The sequence below is a fragment of the Sparus aurata genome, chromosome 9, assembly GCF_900880675.1.
Source record: "Sparus aurata chromosome 9, fSpaAur1.1, whole genome shotgun sequence".
Taxonomy (NCBI): domain Eukaryota; kingdom Metazoa; phylum Chordata; class Actinopteri; order Spariformes; family Sparidae; genus Sparus; species Sparus aurata.
The window spans coordinates 8,230,430-8,246,297 of NC_044195.1; the positions used below are offsets into that span (position 1 = coordinate 8,230,430).

The 15,868-nt window shown below is 40.1% G+C and overlaps 2 protein-coding genes across 3 annotated transcripts in view; both read left to right on the top strand.

Moving 5' to 3' along the window:
- LOC115587498 (C-type lectin domain family 4 member E-like) overlaps window positions 1-13,290 on the top strand; it is a 29,635-nt gene extending 16,345 nt beyond the window's left edge. The window contains exons 5-6 of the mRNA XM_030427348.1: window positions 3,498-3,601; window positions 13,015-13,290. Of these exons, the coding sequence (XP_030283208.1) occupies window positions 3,498-3,601; window positions 13,015-13,180 (270 nt within the window). The 3' untranslated portion in view covers window positions 13,181-13,290. The remainder of the gene's footprint in view (window positions 1-3,497; window positions 3,602-13,014) is intronic.
- The window catches only part of LOC115587497 (C-type lectin domain family 10 member A-like), a 94,425-nt gene that overhangs the window by 62,986 nt on the left and 15,571 nt on the right, over window positions 1-15,868 (top strand). The gene's annotated exons all lie outside the window — the stretch shown is intronic.

Genomic DNA, 15,868 nt, shown 5'->3' on the forward strand with positions numbered 1-15,868 from the left:
TCAGCAGCGGTTGGTTATCGCCTCCATCATGTTCACAAAGCTGTTGTTAACCTCAGTGATGTAATGGCAAGGGACGCCATAGAGCACGATTCATCTGCAATAGTTTTTTGATCAGGTCATTTTATCTGTAATCAATTAATTGAAATGAACGTGTTATTTTCCAGCCTTATTAATAGTAAAGCACAACAGTGATTCAGCCCTCCAAGATAAAAACATCTGGGCACGCTGATTAAAGTCCCTTTAAAGGTGATAGTTAATGTTCAGTTTTGAGAAAGAAAAAAAACACCTTTGTTTGAATCAACATGTTTTTACAGTTCAAACAGGGAAAGAGGTTGGATCAACTCTTCAACACATCTTGATGATTTAACAGTGTGCAAATCTTGGTGTCAATAGATTCCATTCAAAATATTATTGTCATTAAAAATATCATTCTGTTTTTGATGATGAGTTATTTTGTTCCTGGTTTTGATGTATTGTCCATGATATAACAAATATTAATTAGCACATCAGTTAACAACATTTTCATCCAAAGAACATGAATTTGATCCACATCATCCCAAGCTTAACAACATGGACCTTGTCTGTTTTTTTTTAATATTTGTTTTGGCCTTTATATGGCTTTATTGATAGATTAGCAGAAGATATGACAGGAAACAGGATGAGAGAGAGGGGGAGTGACACACAGCAAAGGGCCCCAAGCTGGGAGTTGAACCCAGGTTCGCTGCAGTGAGGACCAAGCCTTTGTACATGGGATGCCCACTCTACCAACTGAGCTAAACAGCACCCCTGTCTGATCTTTAATGTCACTTTGTTTGATGCTTTTTCCAGTTTGTCCTGCAGGATGGAAGATGTTTAGTTGTACCTGCTATCTCTTCTCCACTAAGACTGATTCTTGGGAAAATGGCAGACAAGACTGCAGAGACAGAGGAGCAGAGCTGGTGACCATTGACACTGTTGAAAAACAGGTAGTGTGGAGTTTTTCCTTTTAGAGCCTAGATAGATTGTAAAGTCCTCTGAGACAAATCTGTGACTTGTAAATAGAATAGACTTTGCATGTCTTCTATACCCAACTATATACTTTATGCGCACCTCAGTTTTTGCCCCCCAAAAAACGTAAGGGAACAAATTACTGAGAGACAGAGAAATCACAACGACATCAATCAGAAACAATCAGCAAGCCTGGCAGGAGTTCAGCTGCTTGACAGAACGCACAAAGGCGAGATTCTTATGGTCAGTCCACATGAGGACAAGATGGGCAGCTCCCTCCAGCCAATGTCTCCATTCTAGGAGGGCAAGAACAATGGCCAGTAACTCACAGTTGCCAATGTCGTAGGCGTGGTAGGCGGCGGGAGAAGAAAGCACAGGGAGGAAGCTTTTGGTCAGCAGCCGATCGCTGTGACAAGACAGCTCCAACTTAGGTGTCACCGGAGCAGAGGAGAAATGCTTTTTTAGATGTACAAAGGCTTCCTCAGCTTCAGAGGACCAGAGAAAGGGGAGCTTGGTGGAAGTGAGCTGAGTCAGGTGGGCTGCCACACGGCTGTAGTTAGAGATGAAACATCGATAGAAGTTGGCAAAACCAAGGATAGTTGCTCATGGTTCTCAGGAGTCGGCCGATCAGTCATTGCCTGCACTTTGCTTGGGTCCATCTTCACCTGCCCTCACTCAGTGACAAAACCCAGGAAATGCACGAATGGAGAGTGAAAGGTACATTTTTCCCCCTTCGCATGAAATTTGTTCTTCAGAAGCTTCTGGAAAACCAAACAAACATGCTGAATATGCTCCTTCTGACTCTGGGAGAAGATGAGAATATAGTCTAAGTAAATGAACACAAACTGTTTCAGCATATAGCGGAGAACATAGTTGACCAAGTTCTGCAAGACTGCATGGGCATTGGTGAGACCAAAAGGCATGACTGGGTACTCCTGGAATTGGCCGAGAGGAGTGTTAAACCCTGTCTTCCACTAATTTCCTTCTCATATGCGCACAAGTTGAAAAGCCATTGTTTGTTCACACAGAGCCAAGCAGCTCTAACGTAAAGACAAACCGCTGTGTAATTAACACAGTAGTGGATCCTCAAGAGGTGTGACGTTAAGCGTGATGATGATGATGTGTTTGGTTTTTTTTCAAGGTGTTTCCCCTGGTGTCTACCTGTTAATCTAAACATGTACCTGCTGACTGTTTATAATCATGGATGCTGTTTCAATATGTTGTTGAGATTACTAAATTACATAATTACATAGTCGACATCACTAAACAGGACCCTGTCTGACTCTTTCACTTGCGGGGAGAGAAGCTGTTTTCTCGGGGACAGTTCACTGAAGTCTCAGTCAGGAGGGTTGAAAGTTGAGGTGATTTTTTCCAACACAAACACCTGGTGAGTTAAAGATGGTGATGGTGGATTAGATGGTGACAGACGCTGTTTTTCGGGCAGAAATGTGACGAAGAGTCGGTACATGCAGGGTGACAGACACTTCTCCACATATAACTGCAGTGTTTTTTTCCTCATATAAGTTGCCAAAGACAGTTACAGTTACTGTGTTGCTGTTGTTTGGTCCTGTAACGTTGCTTTGTGGGTCATCTCTCTTTATTTTGTTGAGTGAAGGATCTGTATAATTATCACACAACACCACCAAATCAAAGTGCCCCCACCCCACCCGTTGGCTTATCCATTCACACTGGTTTAGTTCGCCAGTGCCGTGCCTCCGATACTACCTCTGGAGGCACATCAGTACAGGAAAAGAAAGTACAATGAATGATATCAGCAAGTAATCTAGCTTCAAGTGCGTCCTGGGGGAGGGGAGAGTCTCAGTAGGAATGTTAGCTTGGGAGACAAAGTCAGAGTCGATCAGCACCTGAGTTGGTCAGTACCTGAAGTGGGAGAGTCTGTTGAGGCCACAAGAGAGTTCCTTGGAGATGGAGGGAGAGGCAGATGGCATGTCCAGCTTATCTACAGCACATGCAGTCAACCTCTGTATCTCTGCTGGTTTTCTGCTGGGGTGAGACAAATCCTGCCAAGTTGCATACACTCTTCAGAGGTAGGAGATGGAGGTGGACATGTAGTAGAATTGGCTGGTGGCATATGCAGTATATGGGGCTTCTAGGCTGAGGGTTGTCAGGCGCTAATCTAGTTTCCCTTTCCCTACGTCTTTCTCTAAACATATTATCTAGACATATAGACATTGACAGTTGTTACCAACCGCTATTCTAAGACACGTAAACATTTATAATTCAAACGTGGGTGGTTCAATTAAACAATTATCCGTCTGACATCACCTTTAGTGATATTAAATGGCTAATCAGATTGTTTTCCCCTTGCCTCTTTCAGAATGATGTTTGCCTCACCCACATGTATCTTTTTCCTCATGTAGAGAACACCAAGTGATTCATGCCCTCCCATCTTTTGCAATGAACTGTGTATTAGCTATGATGATCAGATTACAGTAATGATATTTATCATATCATAGAATTGATGGCTTTATTTCCTTTACCTTGAACAGGAGTTCATCTCTAAAACCATCAAGGCAGACAATTGGATTGGTTTGAATGACAGAGAAAAGGAGGGGACCTGGAAATGGATCGATGGAACTCCACTGACTGTGGGGTAAGGCAGTTCAACACCTTATTTGAATATAGACACGTATACACCGATCAGGCATAACATTATGACTACTGACAGGTTAACTGATTAATACTGATTATTTCTATATCATAGCACCTGTTAGTACTGCATGAAAAGTGGGATTTCTGTCCCCGTAAACCCTCCGGAAATCTCCCTAATTTTAGGCAGTGAACGACAATTTACAGCCTGTGAACGTCACATTTGTCTGTGCGACATATTGACGGAAACGAACCATGACATATGTGGAGCTCGTGGAGGTGCTAATGGCTGTAATTAGCATATGAATAGCAGCGAAACCATGTCTGGCCAGAGACTGTCTGAGTATATACATACACTGTAAAAAAAATTCTGTAGAATTTACGGTAAAATGCTGGCAGCTGTGGTTGCCAGAATTTTACCGTAGAAAATACGGTCACAATGTAACTGTAAATTTCACATTAGAGAACTGTTATTTGTTTACGGTAATTTGCTATAAAAATAACAGTTATCATATAAACCTGTTTACGGTAAATTCTTTTAAAAATAACATATATACTGTAAACCTAATTACAGTCCATCAGTGAAAAAACACGGTAAAACTGTAAGATATATTACGGTATTTTATTGCAAAGTTCAACTACGGTAAAATACTGGCAGCTGTGGTTGCCAGAATTTCACTGTAAAAAATATGGTACAACACACATGGAATTACAGTTTGTTGGCGTAGATTTTACAGTCAGCAAATGCAAATGGTAAATTATAAAGGAAATAACCAATTAAGCCCATTGTAAACCAAAGTACAGACTATAATTGATAAACTTTAAGAACATCTCTTTGCATATACAAATTCTCTTTGAAAAACAGAACTTGTCCAGTATACTCACAAGGCAGTGTTGACATCTTCAAAAGACAGTGTGTGTCCATACATATGAAGGATAGTCCATGGTAGAAGAAATAAACGTCATGAAAAAAGGAGCCACTTGCCCTGTGTTGATCAACACTAATGAGTCACTGAGTCCAGACTTGGCTGAAGAGGGCTCTTAACATGGACATGGTGTTCAAGAAACTGGAACTTAAAGCATTCAGCAGTCACCAGTTCTGCTTGAAGACTTATGTGTTGTCCATCTGGTGTCCACTGTAGACTGGCATGATCCTCTCTGCAGCCAGAAAAAAGAAACAAAGCAAAGGTTAGATTGATGCAGTGCCTGAGCATGATGCCTACAGAGATAAATTCAGCCTTCTGCTGTTAAACTGAGCTCCAATGAGCTATACATAGAATGAAACCAGCACTCTGGAATATAGTTTTGCAGGTCATCAGGAGTATTTCATTAATTTTATTGTATTAGTGTGAAAAGTAGAAACAGCCACTTTTCAGGACTAAGTGATCATCAGTATTTGTTTCACCCTTGTCGAATTGCAGCCTAAATCCTGAATCCTGTCCATAATACTGATTTTTTTTTTCTACTGTATGTTTGTATGAAGCTGTTGGCACCGTTCACTTGAGGGAGATCGATTGAGTGTAGTTTGAGTGCTTGCATCTACTCATTTGCTACACTGACATAAACCATAGCTTACCTCTAATTAGCCTTGACAAGACTGGTGATTCATTGGGTCCAGACTTGACTGAAGACAGGTGGGACAGAGTCTCATACAGACATGTTACAATGTTAAGGAAACTGGAACTTTGGGCAGGTGTTGTCATCATTCCTGCTTGAAAATTCACCAGCAATCTTCAATCAGGTGTTTACTTTGGACTGGCATGAATCTCTCTGCAACCAGACAAAGAAAGACAACAAAGAAAAAATTGTTAATGATAATAATGATAATTATTATTATATAGCACTTACACTGTTGCAAAGTGCTTCCCGCAACAACAACAACAAAAAACAAAACATTAATTAAAGAAGTTGGAACAGAAAAAAAATTAAATGGTGAATGAAGAGTAGGTTTAAAAAATCTCATAAAAAGGCCATCCTATAAATATGATTTCAGGAGGCGCTTAAAACAGTTAACAGATTTAGCAGATCTAATAGATTGAGAGAGACTGAGGGAGAAACTGTGGAGAGTGACTACTGCTGAAAACACACAATCCTTTGGATTTGACATCGAATCAGTGATTTTGATTTTTTTAAGGATAGTTCTGAGGATTTACCCTTAAGGAACTCCAGATAACAGGGTAGTAGACATATATGGGAGACATAATTATTGTTGTGGCCATGTAAGTATTTGACAGGTATGAAGAAACAAAAACATTTAATGGCAGCACCAGTTCAGAAGCTAATCTATTTAAATGTACTCACTGAAGATGAGTGCTGATAACGATGACGACGAATCAGAGTACTGGCCATACCGCATTCCTGCAAAGTTGATTGCCTTACATTATCCAGCTGCACCGTGCTGTGGAGAAGGTGAAATTATTTGTTAAAAAATTGTATGGCTAAGGTGTTAAAGGGATCATTCTCACTTGTTATGTTATCTTTGAATTCGCCTAGATCAAGTGTCAATAAATGTTTCCTTCGTAATACATCCAAGTTTCCTTGTATCATCTTTTATTAAGAGTAAACCAGTTTCTCCATTATCAAAGTCTTAACCGACATGCTACAGAAGTTACAGCTAAACATTTTTCTAGCATTAGCAACGTTAGCTGTAGCTAGCGACCTCTCAGAGCCCTTAAGTGACTCTTTTATTCGGCAAAAAGCAGATAGTGACATGTCCAGCAACTTTTAAGATATAGCTACCTGAACTCCTCTGCTTGAAAGTCAACGAATAAGAGCTAACGTGGCTCTGCGGCTAGCTAACGTTAATCAGACAGTCTCAATGAGCTGTGAATGTGCTTACCTGAAGAAGAGACTCTGCTCCTGTGGGCGCGAAGAAATGGCGGTGACCTGAAATTTCAAGCTTCCGTTAACTCGCGGTCCTCTCTCTCTCTCTCTCTCTCTCTCTTCTCTGTCTGTCTGTCTGTCTGTCTGTCTGTCTCTATCTATCTATCTATCTATCTATCTATCTGTGTGTCTGTGTGTCTGTCTCTCTGTCACAACAACAAACACTGCTCCTGTGGGCGCGAAGAAATGGCGGTGAACTGAAATTCAAAATTTCTAGCTTCCGTTAACTCAGCGGTCATCTCTCTCTCTCTCTCTCTCTCTCTGTCTCTCTCCTCAATTCAATAAAGCTTTATTGACACGAACAACTACAAACACAACAACGTTTTCATTGTCATGTTTTACATATAATAAAGGACATGTACAAGAATAAAATAAAAATAGAAATTGTGTTTTCACTATACAAAAGAAAGATATAAAATAAAATATACTATTATTTTATGGAAGCCCATTTCCGCCACTTGACAAAAATTATGAGATACTTTGACTTAGTATCTCATAATTTTGACTTAGTATCTCATAATTTTTTTTCATCAAGTGGCGGAAATGGACTTCCATATTATTCAAAAAGGATGTGTTAACAATGTTGCAATAAAACTCTATATGATAAACTCTAACGATTGTTGTAGGCCTATGTTTTCCTGTGGGACAATAAAGTTAATCTTATCTTAATTCACTGTGTTTTGACAATAATACAACATTTATAGTTTTCTATTGCATTAAGTGCTTTGTGTCGGCCCGAACAATGCCCCTTAACTGTGATATAATAAGCACATACCACGGCCTGTCATGATGTATTGCTTAAATATACCATACTTTTTAACATTCTACTTTCTATACAAATGATGGTATGATTTAATGGTTTTGTACCGTAAATTTAAACGTAAACATCAGCAAAATCTGTAATTCAGACAGAATGATACCGTCAATTTTAGGGTAATTACACGCTTGTGACATTACGGTATTTTACCGTGAATTTAGCAAACTTTTTATAACATTCACAGTAAATTCCATATTTTCTACTTAGTAAGGCCGTAAAATTTAAGTTATTTACTGTTTCTTGATTTACGGTAATTCTTTGTGTAAATACATTTCTTTAATGTATTTACTACAGTGATATACAATTTTTTTATTTTACGGTATTTTACTGTTGCTATTGACAGTTTTTTACCGTAATTTCTACAGACATTTTTTACAGTGTATATATATACATATATATATATATATATTAGGGCTGTCAAAGTTAACGCGTTAATAACGCGTTAACGCAACATCCTCTTAACGCCGTTAATTTTTTTAACGCGTGATTAACGCTCGGTATAAAAAAACAAAAAACAAAACGCGCATTGAAAGATTTACGGCCGTCAGTGGCACCTGTAGTCTTGATCCAGAGGGTGGCAGAAAGGGAATCAGAAGAAGATGCAGCAGGGTTGGCGGTTCGGGAAGAACACGGTGGACTGAAAAGTGAGGAAATTGAGAAAGGACTTACCGTAAAATACCAAATAATAGCCGGGGGGTTTAGTTGTTTCAATCACTTAACAGACCAAAAGGCAATTTGGTACAGGCGTTTAATTCCTTCCTCACAATAATCCTGGATGAAAATGTCACAAACTTCTCCAGCTTCTCTGTGAATTCTCTGGCATCCTTCTGCAAGTGAAGTTGTTGCGGCGGAGGAAACGATTCAGCCAACCAGCACTCGCTGCAAACTCCTCATCTCTGCTGTCACTCACGGTGGCGGACATTTGTTTCTCCATCACCCTGATCATTTTGTGGGACACTCTCTCATGGCGTGCGCGTTTGCTGATAACTCATCCCCGCATGTTTATCTCAGGCTCCTCGCTAGCCTTCTTCCTTCCTCCAGCAGGCAGCCTGGCCCTGTTGCTGTCCTCCTCGGACAGACGCTCAAGCTCCGTTTCTCTCACTCTCTTCTGGTCGACAGAGAAACATCTAGCGGCTGCTTCTCCCGAGTTTTCCTCTGCATATTTTACGACAGACAGTTTGAATTTCAAGTGGTACTTTTTATTGTTTTGCTGCACCGGAGCCATGGTGATCATCAGTGTGATACTGACTGACAGAAAGCAGCACACTGCGTGAAAAAGACGAAGAAGAAAAACGTGCAGTGTCAGTGGACACCTCTTCTTCCTTAATTTTTAAAAAAATAATAAATTAGACCCGACATTTATTTGGAACCGGCCGTTATTTATCAAAATATACATCTGCACCGACGTTTAAAGGGACCCTGTGGATAATTGAAACCCGGATATTATTTGGTAATTTACGGTATGAACGGCAAACTACTTTCAAAACAGCCAGATGGTTCGGTTGATAGGACAAAAGTTATCTGCATGTACTATCGACATGAAATGAGTTACCATCGAAGTACATTGAGTCTCAAATATCAGTTGCAAGCCAAACACACGGCAGATGCAGAGAGCCCCCCCCCTGCCAAAAGCAGACAACAAAAAAGGCCTTTTATTTTCCTGCATGATTTGAAGTGTTGAAAAAAAAATTTCATAATGCAAGCATATTTGCCCTTTCTTATGTTGTTAAAAGTATTAAGAACATTAAAAAATACATCAAGGTACATTTAGAACAGAAAAAAATGTGCAAAAAAAATTGCGATTAATTTGCGATTAATTGCGAGTTAACTATGGACAAAATGCGATTAATCGCGATTAAAAAAATTAATCGTTTGACAGCCCTAATATATATATATATATATATATATATATATATATATATATATATATATATATATATATATATTAATGCTGGGCATAGATTAATTTTTTTAATCTAGATTAATCTCACTGCAATCTTGGAGTTAATCTAGATCAATCTAGATTAAAATGGCTCATTTGAATTCTGATGAAGAAATTCAAAATATGTGTGTGCAACTTAAATAATGACCAGAAGTAAGTCCTTGAGAACGGGTTTCTCAGGCCAGCTGGTCCATTAGACCAGGATCCCATCTCCTGTTTCAAAAATGCATCAAAATCTGCTTGATAAAGCTGTTCTACTGTGATAATTGGTATGAAAATGTTAAATAATGTTCAGTAAGATGTACTTGTGTTAATGGAATTGTTTATTCAGTTAAACACAAAATAACCAGTAGGCAATTTAACCAGTACAAGCAATTTAACAAGTAGGTAACCAGTAGGCAATTTGAACAACCCCCATTTCTGAGATAATATGACATTAATTAAACAACTGTAGGCCTACATGAGAGGTCATGAAGAATTGTTTACAGTCAGTAACTTTGTGACATGGCTTGAGTCAATCAGTCCAACCTCTACCTCTCCTTCTTCCACCAGTCACTCAGACATACCAGCTTGTTCACATTTTCTGGTGACAAACTAGATCCCCTCTTCTGTACAATATGGCCTGCTAATGAGAACAGTCTCTCACATGGGACAGTAGTGGCAGGAGTCCCCAAGTACTTTCGGGCAATGTGGGCCATCTTACCATGGACAGCAGTGTGCTCTGACCACCACTTCAGTGGACACTGATCCAAGCTAGCACTGGGCTCTACCTTGTACCTCTCCACAGCATTGTCTACTGGTGTCTCCTCTTCTGACTCTGACTCTGATGCCATCAGTAGCAGGGCTGTTTTCTTCTTGGGTGGCTCAGGGTTCTCCTTCTTGGGCAGCTGCAGAGCAGATTCTTCTCCCCTCACCAACTCACTCAGCTTTGCCCACACTTGCTCCCTCTCTGCTCTGGGCAGGCACTTGAGGTCCTTAAATCGTGGATCCAAAGCAGTAGCCACCTTTGATAAATAAAAAAAAGAAAATAGGATGAAAATGTTACTTTTCAAATCCAACCTCCATATTTCTTCAGGGCTCATTCATCTATTCATTGACTAATCTACCGGCTTAAAAAGTCTATACTGGTCAGACAACACAGTTATCTTCTGGTCAGTCTGACATACCTTCAGCCATTCCAAGTTTGTTTTCTCCCTCCGCTGGTTGAGGTCCTTGGTGAAGGCAGCCTTGAATCGCACAATGTAGGCAGGATCCTCATCTGAGATCTTCATCGCTTGCTGAAGGTGGCACAGGGCAGGGAGAACCACAGAGCAGGATACATACTTTTCCCCACCAAGGAGCTCATTGATGTACCTACACACACACACAAACACACAGACACACAGACACTCTTAATGGCTAATTCATTTAACTTGGATTACACTTTTTTTTAAGTTCTGAATCATATTACATTTAAGGGCATGCATTTCTTAAATATAAAGTGAGTTTTAAAAGAACTTGTATGCCAATTCATGAACACGCTATCTTTGTAGACCATACCTGCATGGCTCTAGCAGTTCCTCAAGCTTTGCCAACTTCTCATATTCAGCATTTGTTGGGAGGGTCAGTCTGTGGCTCTGCTGGGACAGCGTTGCGTGCACTGCGTCTCTGTTGCGCCTCAAGCGCTTGATCATCGCGAGGGTGGAATTCCAACCTGTTGGAACGTCTTGCACGAGTGACTCCTGGGCTTGTTCAAGGGAGGCTTGCTGGGCATTCAGCTCGTCTGAGTTGGCCGGACTGTGTTTGAAATGTCCAACCACGTGCTGGTCATTGATTCTCCTTAAGATAGTTCGCCTCGCAGGTAGTTTATAAGATGGGTCACCTGTGGCCGCCTGGAGAAGAAGCTCCAGCCCCTCATCCTCTAACTTTGAGAGTAGTTTAAAGGCGATAATTTTCTTATCGCGCGATAAGAAAATTATCGGTTAACGGCCCAGCACTAATATATATATATATATATATATATATATATATATATACATATAGCTGCCAACACCCATGGACACACACACACACTTGCTTCGTGTCCAGTAAAACACAAACACATCGACTGCGACGGAGGCAGTATGATGATTTGGGAAATGTTCTGCTGGGAAACCTTGGGTCCTGCCATTTAATGGGTGTTACTTTGACACGTACCACCTACCTAAGCATTGTTGCAGACCATGTACACCCTTTCATGGAAACGGTATTCCCTGATGGCTGTGGCCTCTTAAGCAGGATAATGCGCTGTGCCACAAAGCAAAAATTGTTCAGGAATGGTTTGAGGAGCACAACAATGAGTTTGAGGTGTTGACTTGGCCTCCAAACTCACCAGATCTCAATCCAATCAAGCATCTGTGGGAGGTGCTGGACAAACAAGTCAGATTCATGAAGGCCCTACCTCGCAATTTACAGGACTTAAAGCAGGGGTGGGGAACCTCCGGCCTCCGGGCCGTATACGGCCCGCAAGACTGTTTGGTCCAGCCCGCGAGGCATTCCGTAAATACATTCACAAAAAATTAATTCAGGAAAAATTTGCCTGGTTTGTGGGGATGCTCCAGCAGTAATGAAAACATGCCAAACTGAATGAGTTAAAAGGACAAGTGTGCGTGGATAAAGTTGCAGCTATTCGAGTTTGATTGGCCAGCAAGCAGTTTTATCCAAACCGCGAGCGGACCAGGACAACGTGAAGCAGGCTAGCTTTGTCGTGGTGAGTGAGCTAATTGCTAAGAAGCTGAAACCTCATGCCGAGGGGGAATTTGTGCCTCGTTGCCGCTGTGGAGCTGCTCGCGCCAGAAAAAATCAAGCTGTTCCAAAGTGTCAGTTTGTCTCGGAGAACCGTCTCAGATTTTATTACTGACATGGCACAAGACATTTAGAAATCAAATCATTGAAGGATTCTGCAAGAGATTTTCAGTTTTTTCTTTTCAAAACTGACTCTGTCATTTTCGATTTTTTTTTTTAATTTGACATCAGAATGCTCTGAAATATTATGTATTGCAAGGCTGCTCCAGTTTATTAATCCTGGCTCTCTCTCAGACTAACCGACTGCAGTTAAAGTCAGTTTGCAAGTCTGCAATAAAGGTTTTTCCAAACGTGGCAGTTTTGTACTGCAGCACATCTAGTCTTAACTGAATAAAGTGAAAGAGAAACTAATGGTAGAACAGCACTCCCACCAGCAGAGCCAGTTGTGAGAAGTGTAAATATATCTTTCCATTAAGAAAGGCCTTCAGTGCTCTTCTTGGCTCTCCATTCAATGAAGAGACACTCCTGAATTGTGAATAACTAATGCTAGAGCAGCAGTTTAGCATATTTTGTTATTACAATAAGAGAACTTAACAAGTCCTCCAAATTACATGATGAATACAGTATGTTATTTGACGAGACAAACAGCAGTCCCCTCTACAAAGGCTTGATATTTTGTTGGTCCAAGTGTCCAGCCCGACGACCCACAATTGGAGAATTTGTTGTTCTTTAAAGACGTCTCCTGGCTTTGTTCAACTGTTTTTAATAATGTTGAATGTAAACATAAGGCTTTTTGGGGAACTACTGGAACAACTAATGTTGGACAATCTCTTCAGAAAACACTACAAATGTGACACTGTTAAGATGCAGAAGTGACTTGCTGACAATATGGGACCCAGAAAAATGTGATTTCTCCGAGGCTGATGGACCTCTGTGATGAAACGTTGTATCAGGTCTGTGTTCATGTCAGAGATAAACTGTGTCATGATTCTCTCTGTCACTGCTCTGACAGGTACTGGAGAACAGGTGAGCCTAATAATAATGGACCGGGGGGTGAGGAGGACTGTGTACAAATCAGATCTGGGGTGAATGCCAAAGAAAGCTGGAATGATGTGCATTGTGACAACTCTCTGCCGTGGATCTGTGCCAAAAAGCCTCAGTATTTACATGAGTTTTGAAAGGTTTTGAGTTTTTGTTACAGAAAAGATGAAACTGAATTGCTTGTAATTACATGGGAATTAGCTAATTCTTAGCTTGAGCATTTGTACCCCTTATTCTATCATTAAGACAGGCTGTTAGTAGGGAGAGAATAATAATAATAAAGTTGCTTGATCTCATATCTGAAGGGTCTGCATGTCTTATCAAAATTCTTGTTGCACAAAATAAATGCAGCGGCCAGTTTCCACGACACAGCCAAGTACTTTCAGTGTAAGAACTCTAATGTATTTGTAATTAACATGTCAAGATGATGATACTGTACACAAGATATCTGATGTGAAGGTTACTATTTCATTCTCTATCAAATGGAAATCACATGTATGTTCCTGAAAGAGCTCATGTTACACTTATAAGGTCCACAAAATAATAATGGGTTAACTCTGGTGACAAGACGACACAACTTGAAGAGAGTCCAAAAAAGTCCTGTCTGGATTCAGCCAATGTTCACAGTTCGTCCTTCTTCAGTGTGATTGTGTAATAGTTCATCTTCGTGTATTGTGTAATTGTTCATCTACCCGGGTAGTGTGATTTTATGTTTTATGTCTTATCTGTATGAAGAGGTTTTCCTTCCAATGCACAGTGAAGCTGCTGTTGACGTCACACCCTCCACACATATAGGCCTGTGTCCCGCTCCACAATCCACTGGTCTAGGCTCTGGCTCGCCATCAGAATCCACTCATACAAAAAAAACATGCATAGGGAAGTAGTAATAGCATCTCTTTTAATTGAAATCTTATTAATCTTGTTAATCTCTCTTTTTCATGTATTTATCTATTTATCTTAACTGCACAGTATTAATTCTCTTTTTATCTTAAATCAATGAACATGAATTATTCAATGACAAAGTATCATATACAGCTGCAGTATAACTTTAACCTACACACAATTATGTATATGAATTTTAAAGGGTTTTTATTAACTAATCACAGCTTAATGTACACAAATTATGAAATGACTGACTTTCAATCATGTTTTTTTCCCCAAGAAAATGAAATTAAATATCTTCTGTAACTCAAATGCACACAGCAGCGTTTGTTGTAGCTCAACAACCGGCTCAAACCAGTTAAAACCAGCTTTCTTAGCTGTATAGCATGTGCTAGCGCAGTTAACACAGATGTCATTTTATTGTGTAATTCTAAACAACAAAATACATTTTCAACCTCAACAACATGTTTATCTGTCTCTGGTTGGCTTTTAAACACTACCACAGAAACATAACTATACACAATGTAAACATATTCAATAAATAAGCAAGTAATTAGACATGGTCGTCATTGCTAGCATGCTACTCTAATCGTTCATATCATTTACTCACCAGAGTTTTCACTCGATAAAAATCAATATCCACAAGGTCAGGTTAGGCAAAAAAACTCGCTCGTCCCTCGTGTGGTAGTGATGTACGGATTGATTCTGACATATCGATACCGCCGATACCTGATCTTTATGCGCTAAAATTTGATTCTCAAATCAGAATATCAATACTTTTGATACTTAAGTCATTTGAGGTAATGTATATCATTAACAGGAACACAGTGGAAAATAACTGATCTATTGAGATCTTGTCTAAATGATTAGCGGTTGGTGGGAACTAATTTTTCTTCCGTCTGGGTAAGTGCGTAATGTGTAAGCGCTGCTCAGTCACCCAGTCTCAGTCTGTAGACACAATCGCAGAGCGTAAACGGAGTCAAGTGCGGAGCTGTACAAGACACGGTTTGTGATGTTTGTGTAAAAACGGTAAGGAGTTGTGTCAACACAACAAACCTTGTGAAACACCTCAGGCTAAAACACAACACAGATTACGAGGCATTTATGATGGGGCGGACAGGAGAGGAGAGCACAGTGTCAGGTGCTGCTGCTGGGGCAAGACAGTCATCTCTGGCGGAGTCCTTCACTGTTGCAGGCACTGTCCAGGTACAGAGAGAGAAAATGTGGAGCTTTAGGCGACACTAAGAACTGTTGCTGTTGGAGTTGTTCAAATTAATGAATATGTTTATGAAATAAGTAACGAAATAAATACATCAACTTCAACAAATAGCTGCATGAGTCCAGCTTGGAGTAGTAATATATGTATCACTGAGATAATCTCACATAGGCAAAAAAGCTTAGATCACTCTTGTTTTTTTGTTTTTTTTTTGATTTACCAGACACATTAGGTGTATTTGCGCAAAGTTTCGGATCGGTATCGCCGACACCAGCCTAAATTTTTACTCAGCACCTAATCTGAAAGGAAATCGGTGGTATCGAACATCACTATCATGTGGTGCTCTGGTGTGCATCAGTGCATGGAAAGGAAACTAGAGCAGAGAAGAAAAACAAGAAAACTAGAGGCGCTGCCAGCGTTTGTCTAAGATAAATGCGCACCCTGCTGGTGAAACTAAGCAACTATATCTGAAATCTACTAGGCTGTATAGCTCTACACATTGTTAAGCTGTAAAAATGTGGGGATTACACTGTGTGTGTAACTAAGGGGCGTTACATATGTATTTGTCTACACTTGTAGAGTCATAGGCCATGACTTACAGAGCAGCCTTATTATTACCACATTTGTTGAACCTATGTTATACTGATTGAATATTACCTACATAGCCATCCAGATTTTACTTTTTTTTTCAGTCAGGACAACTTGTTGAATAAAGACCTTTATGCTC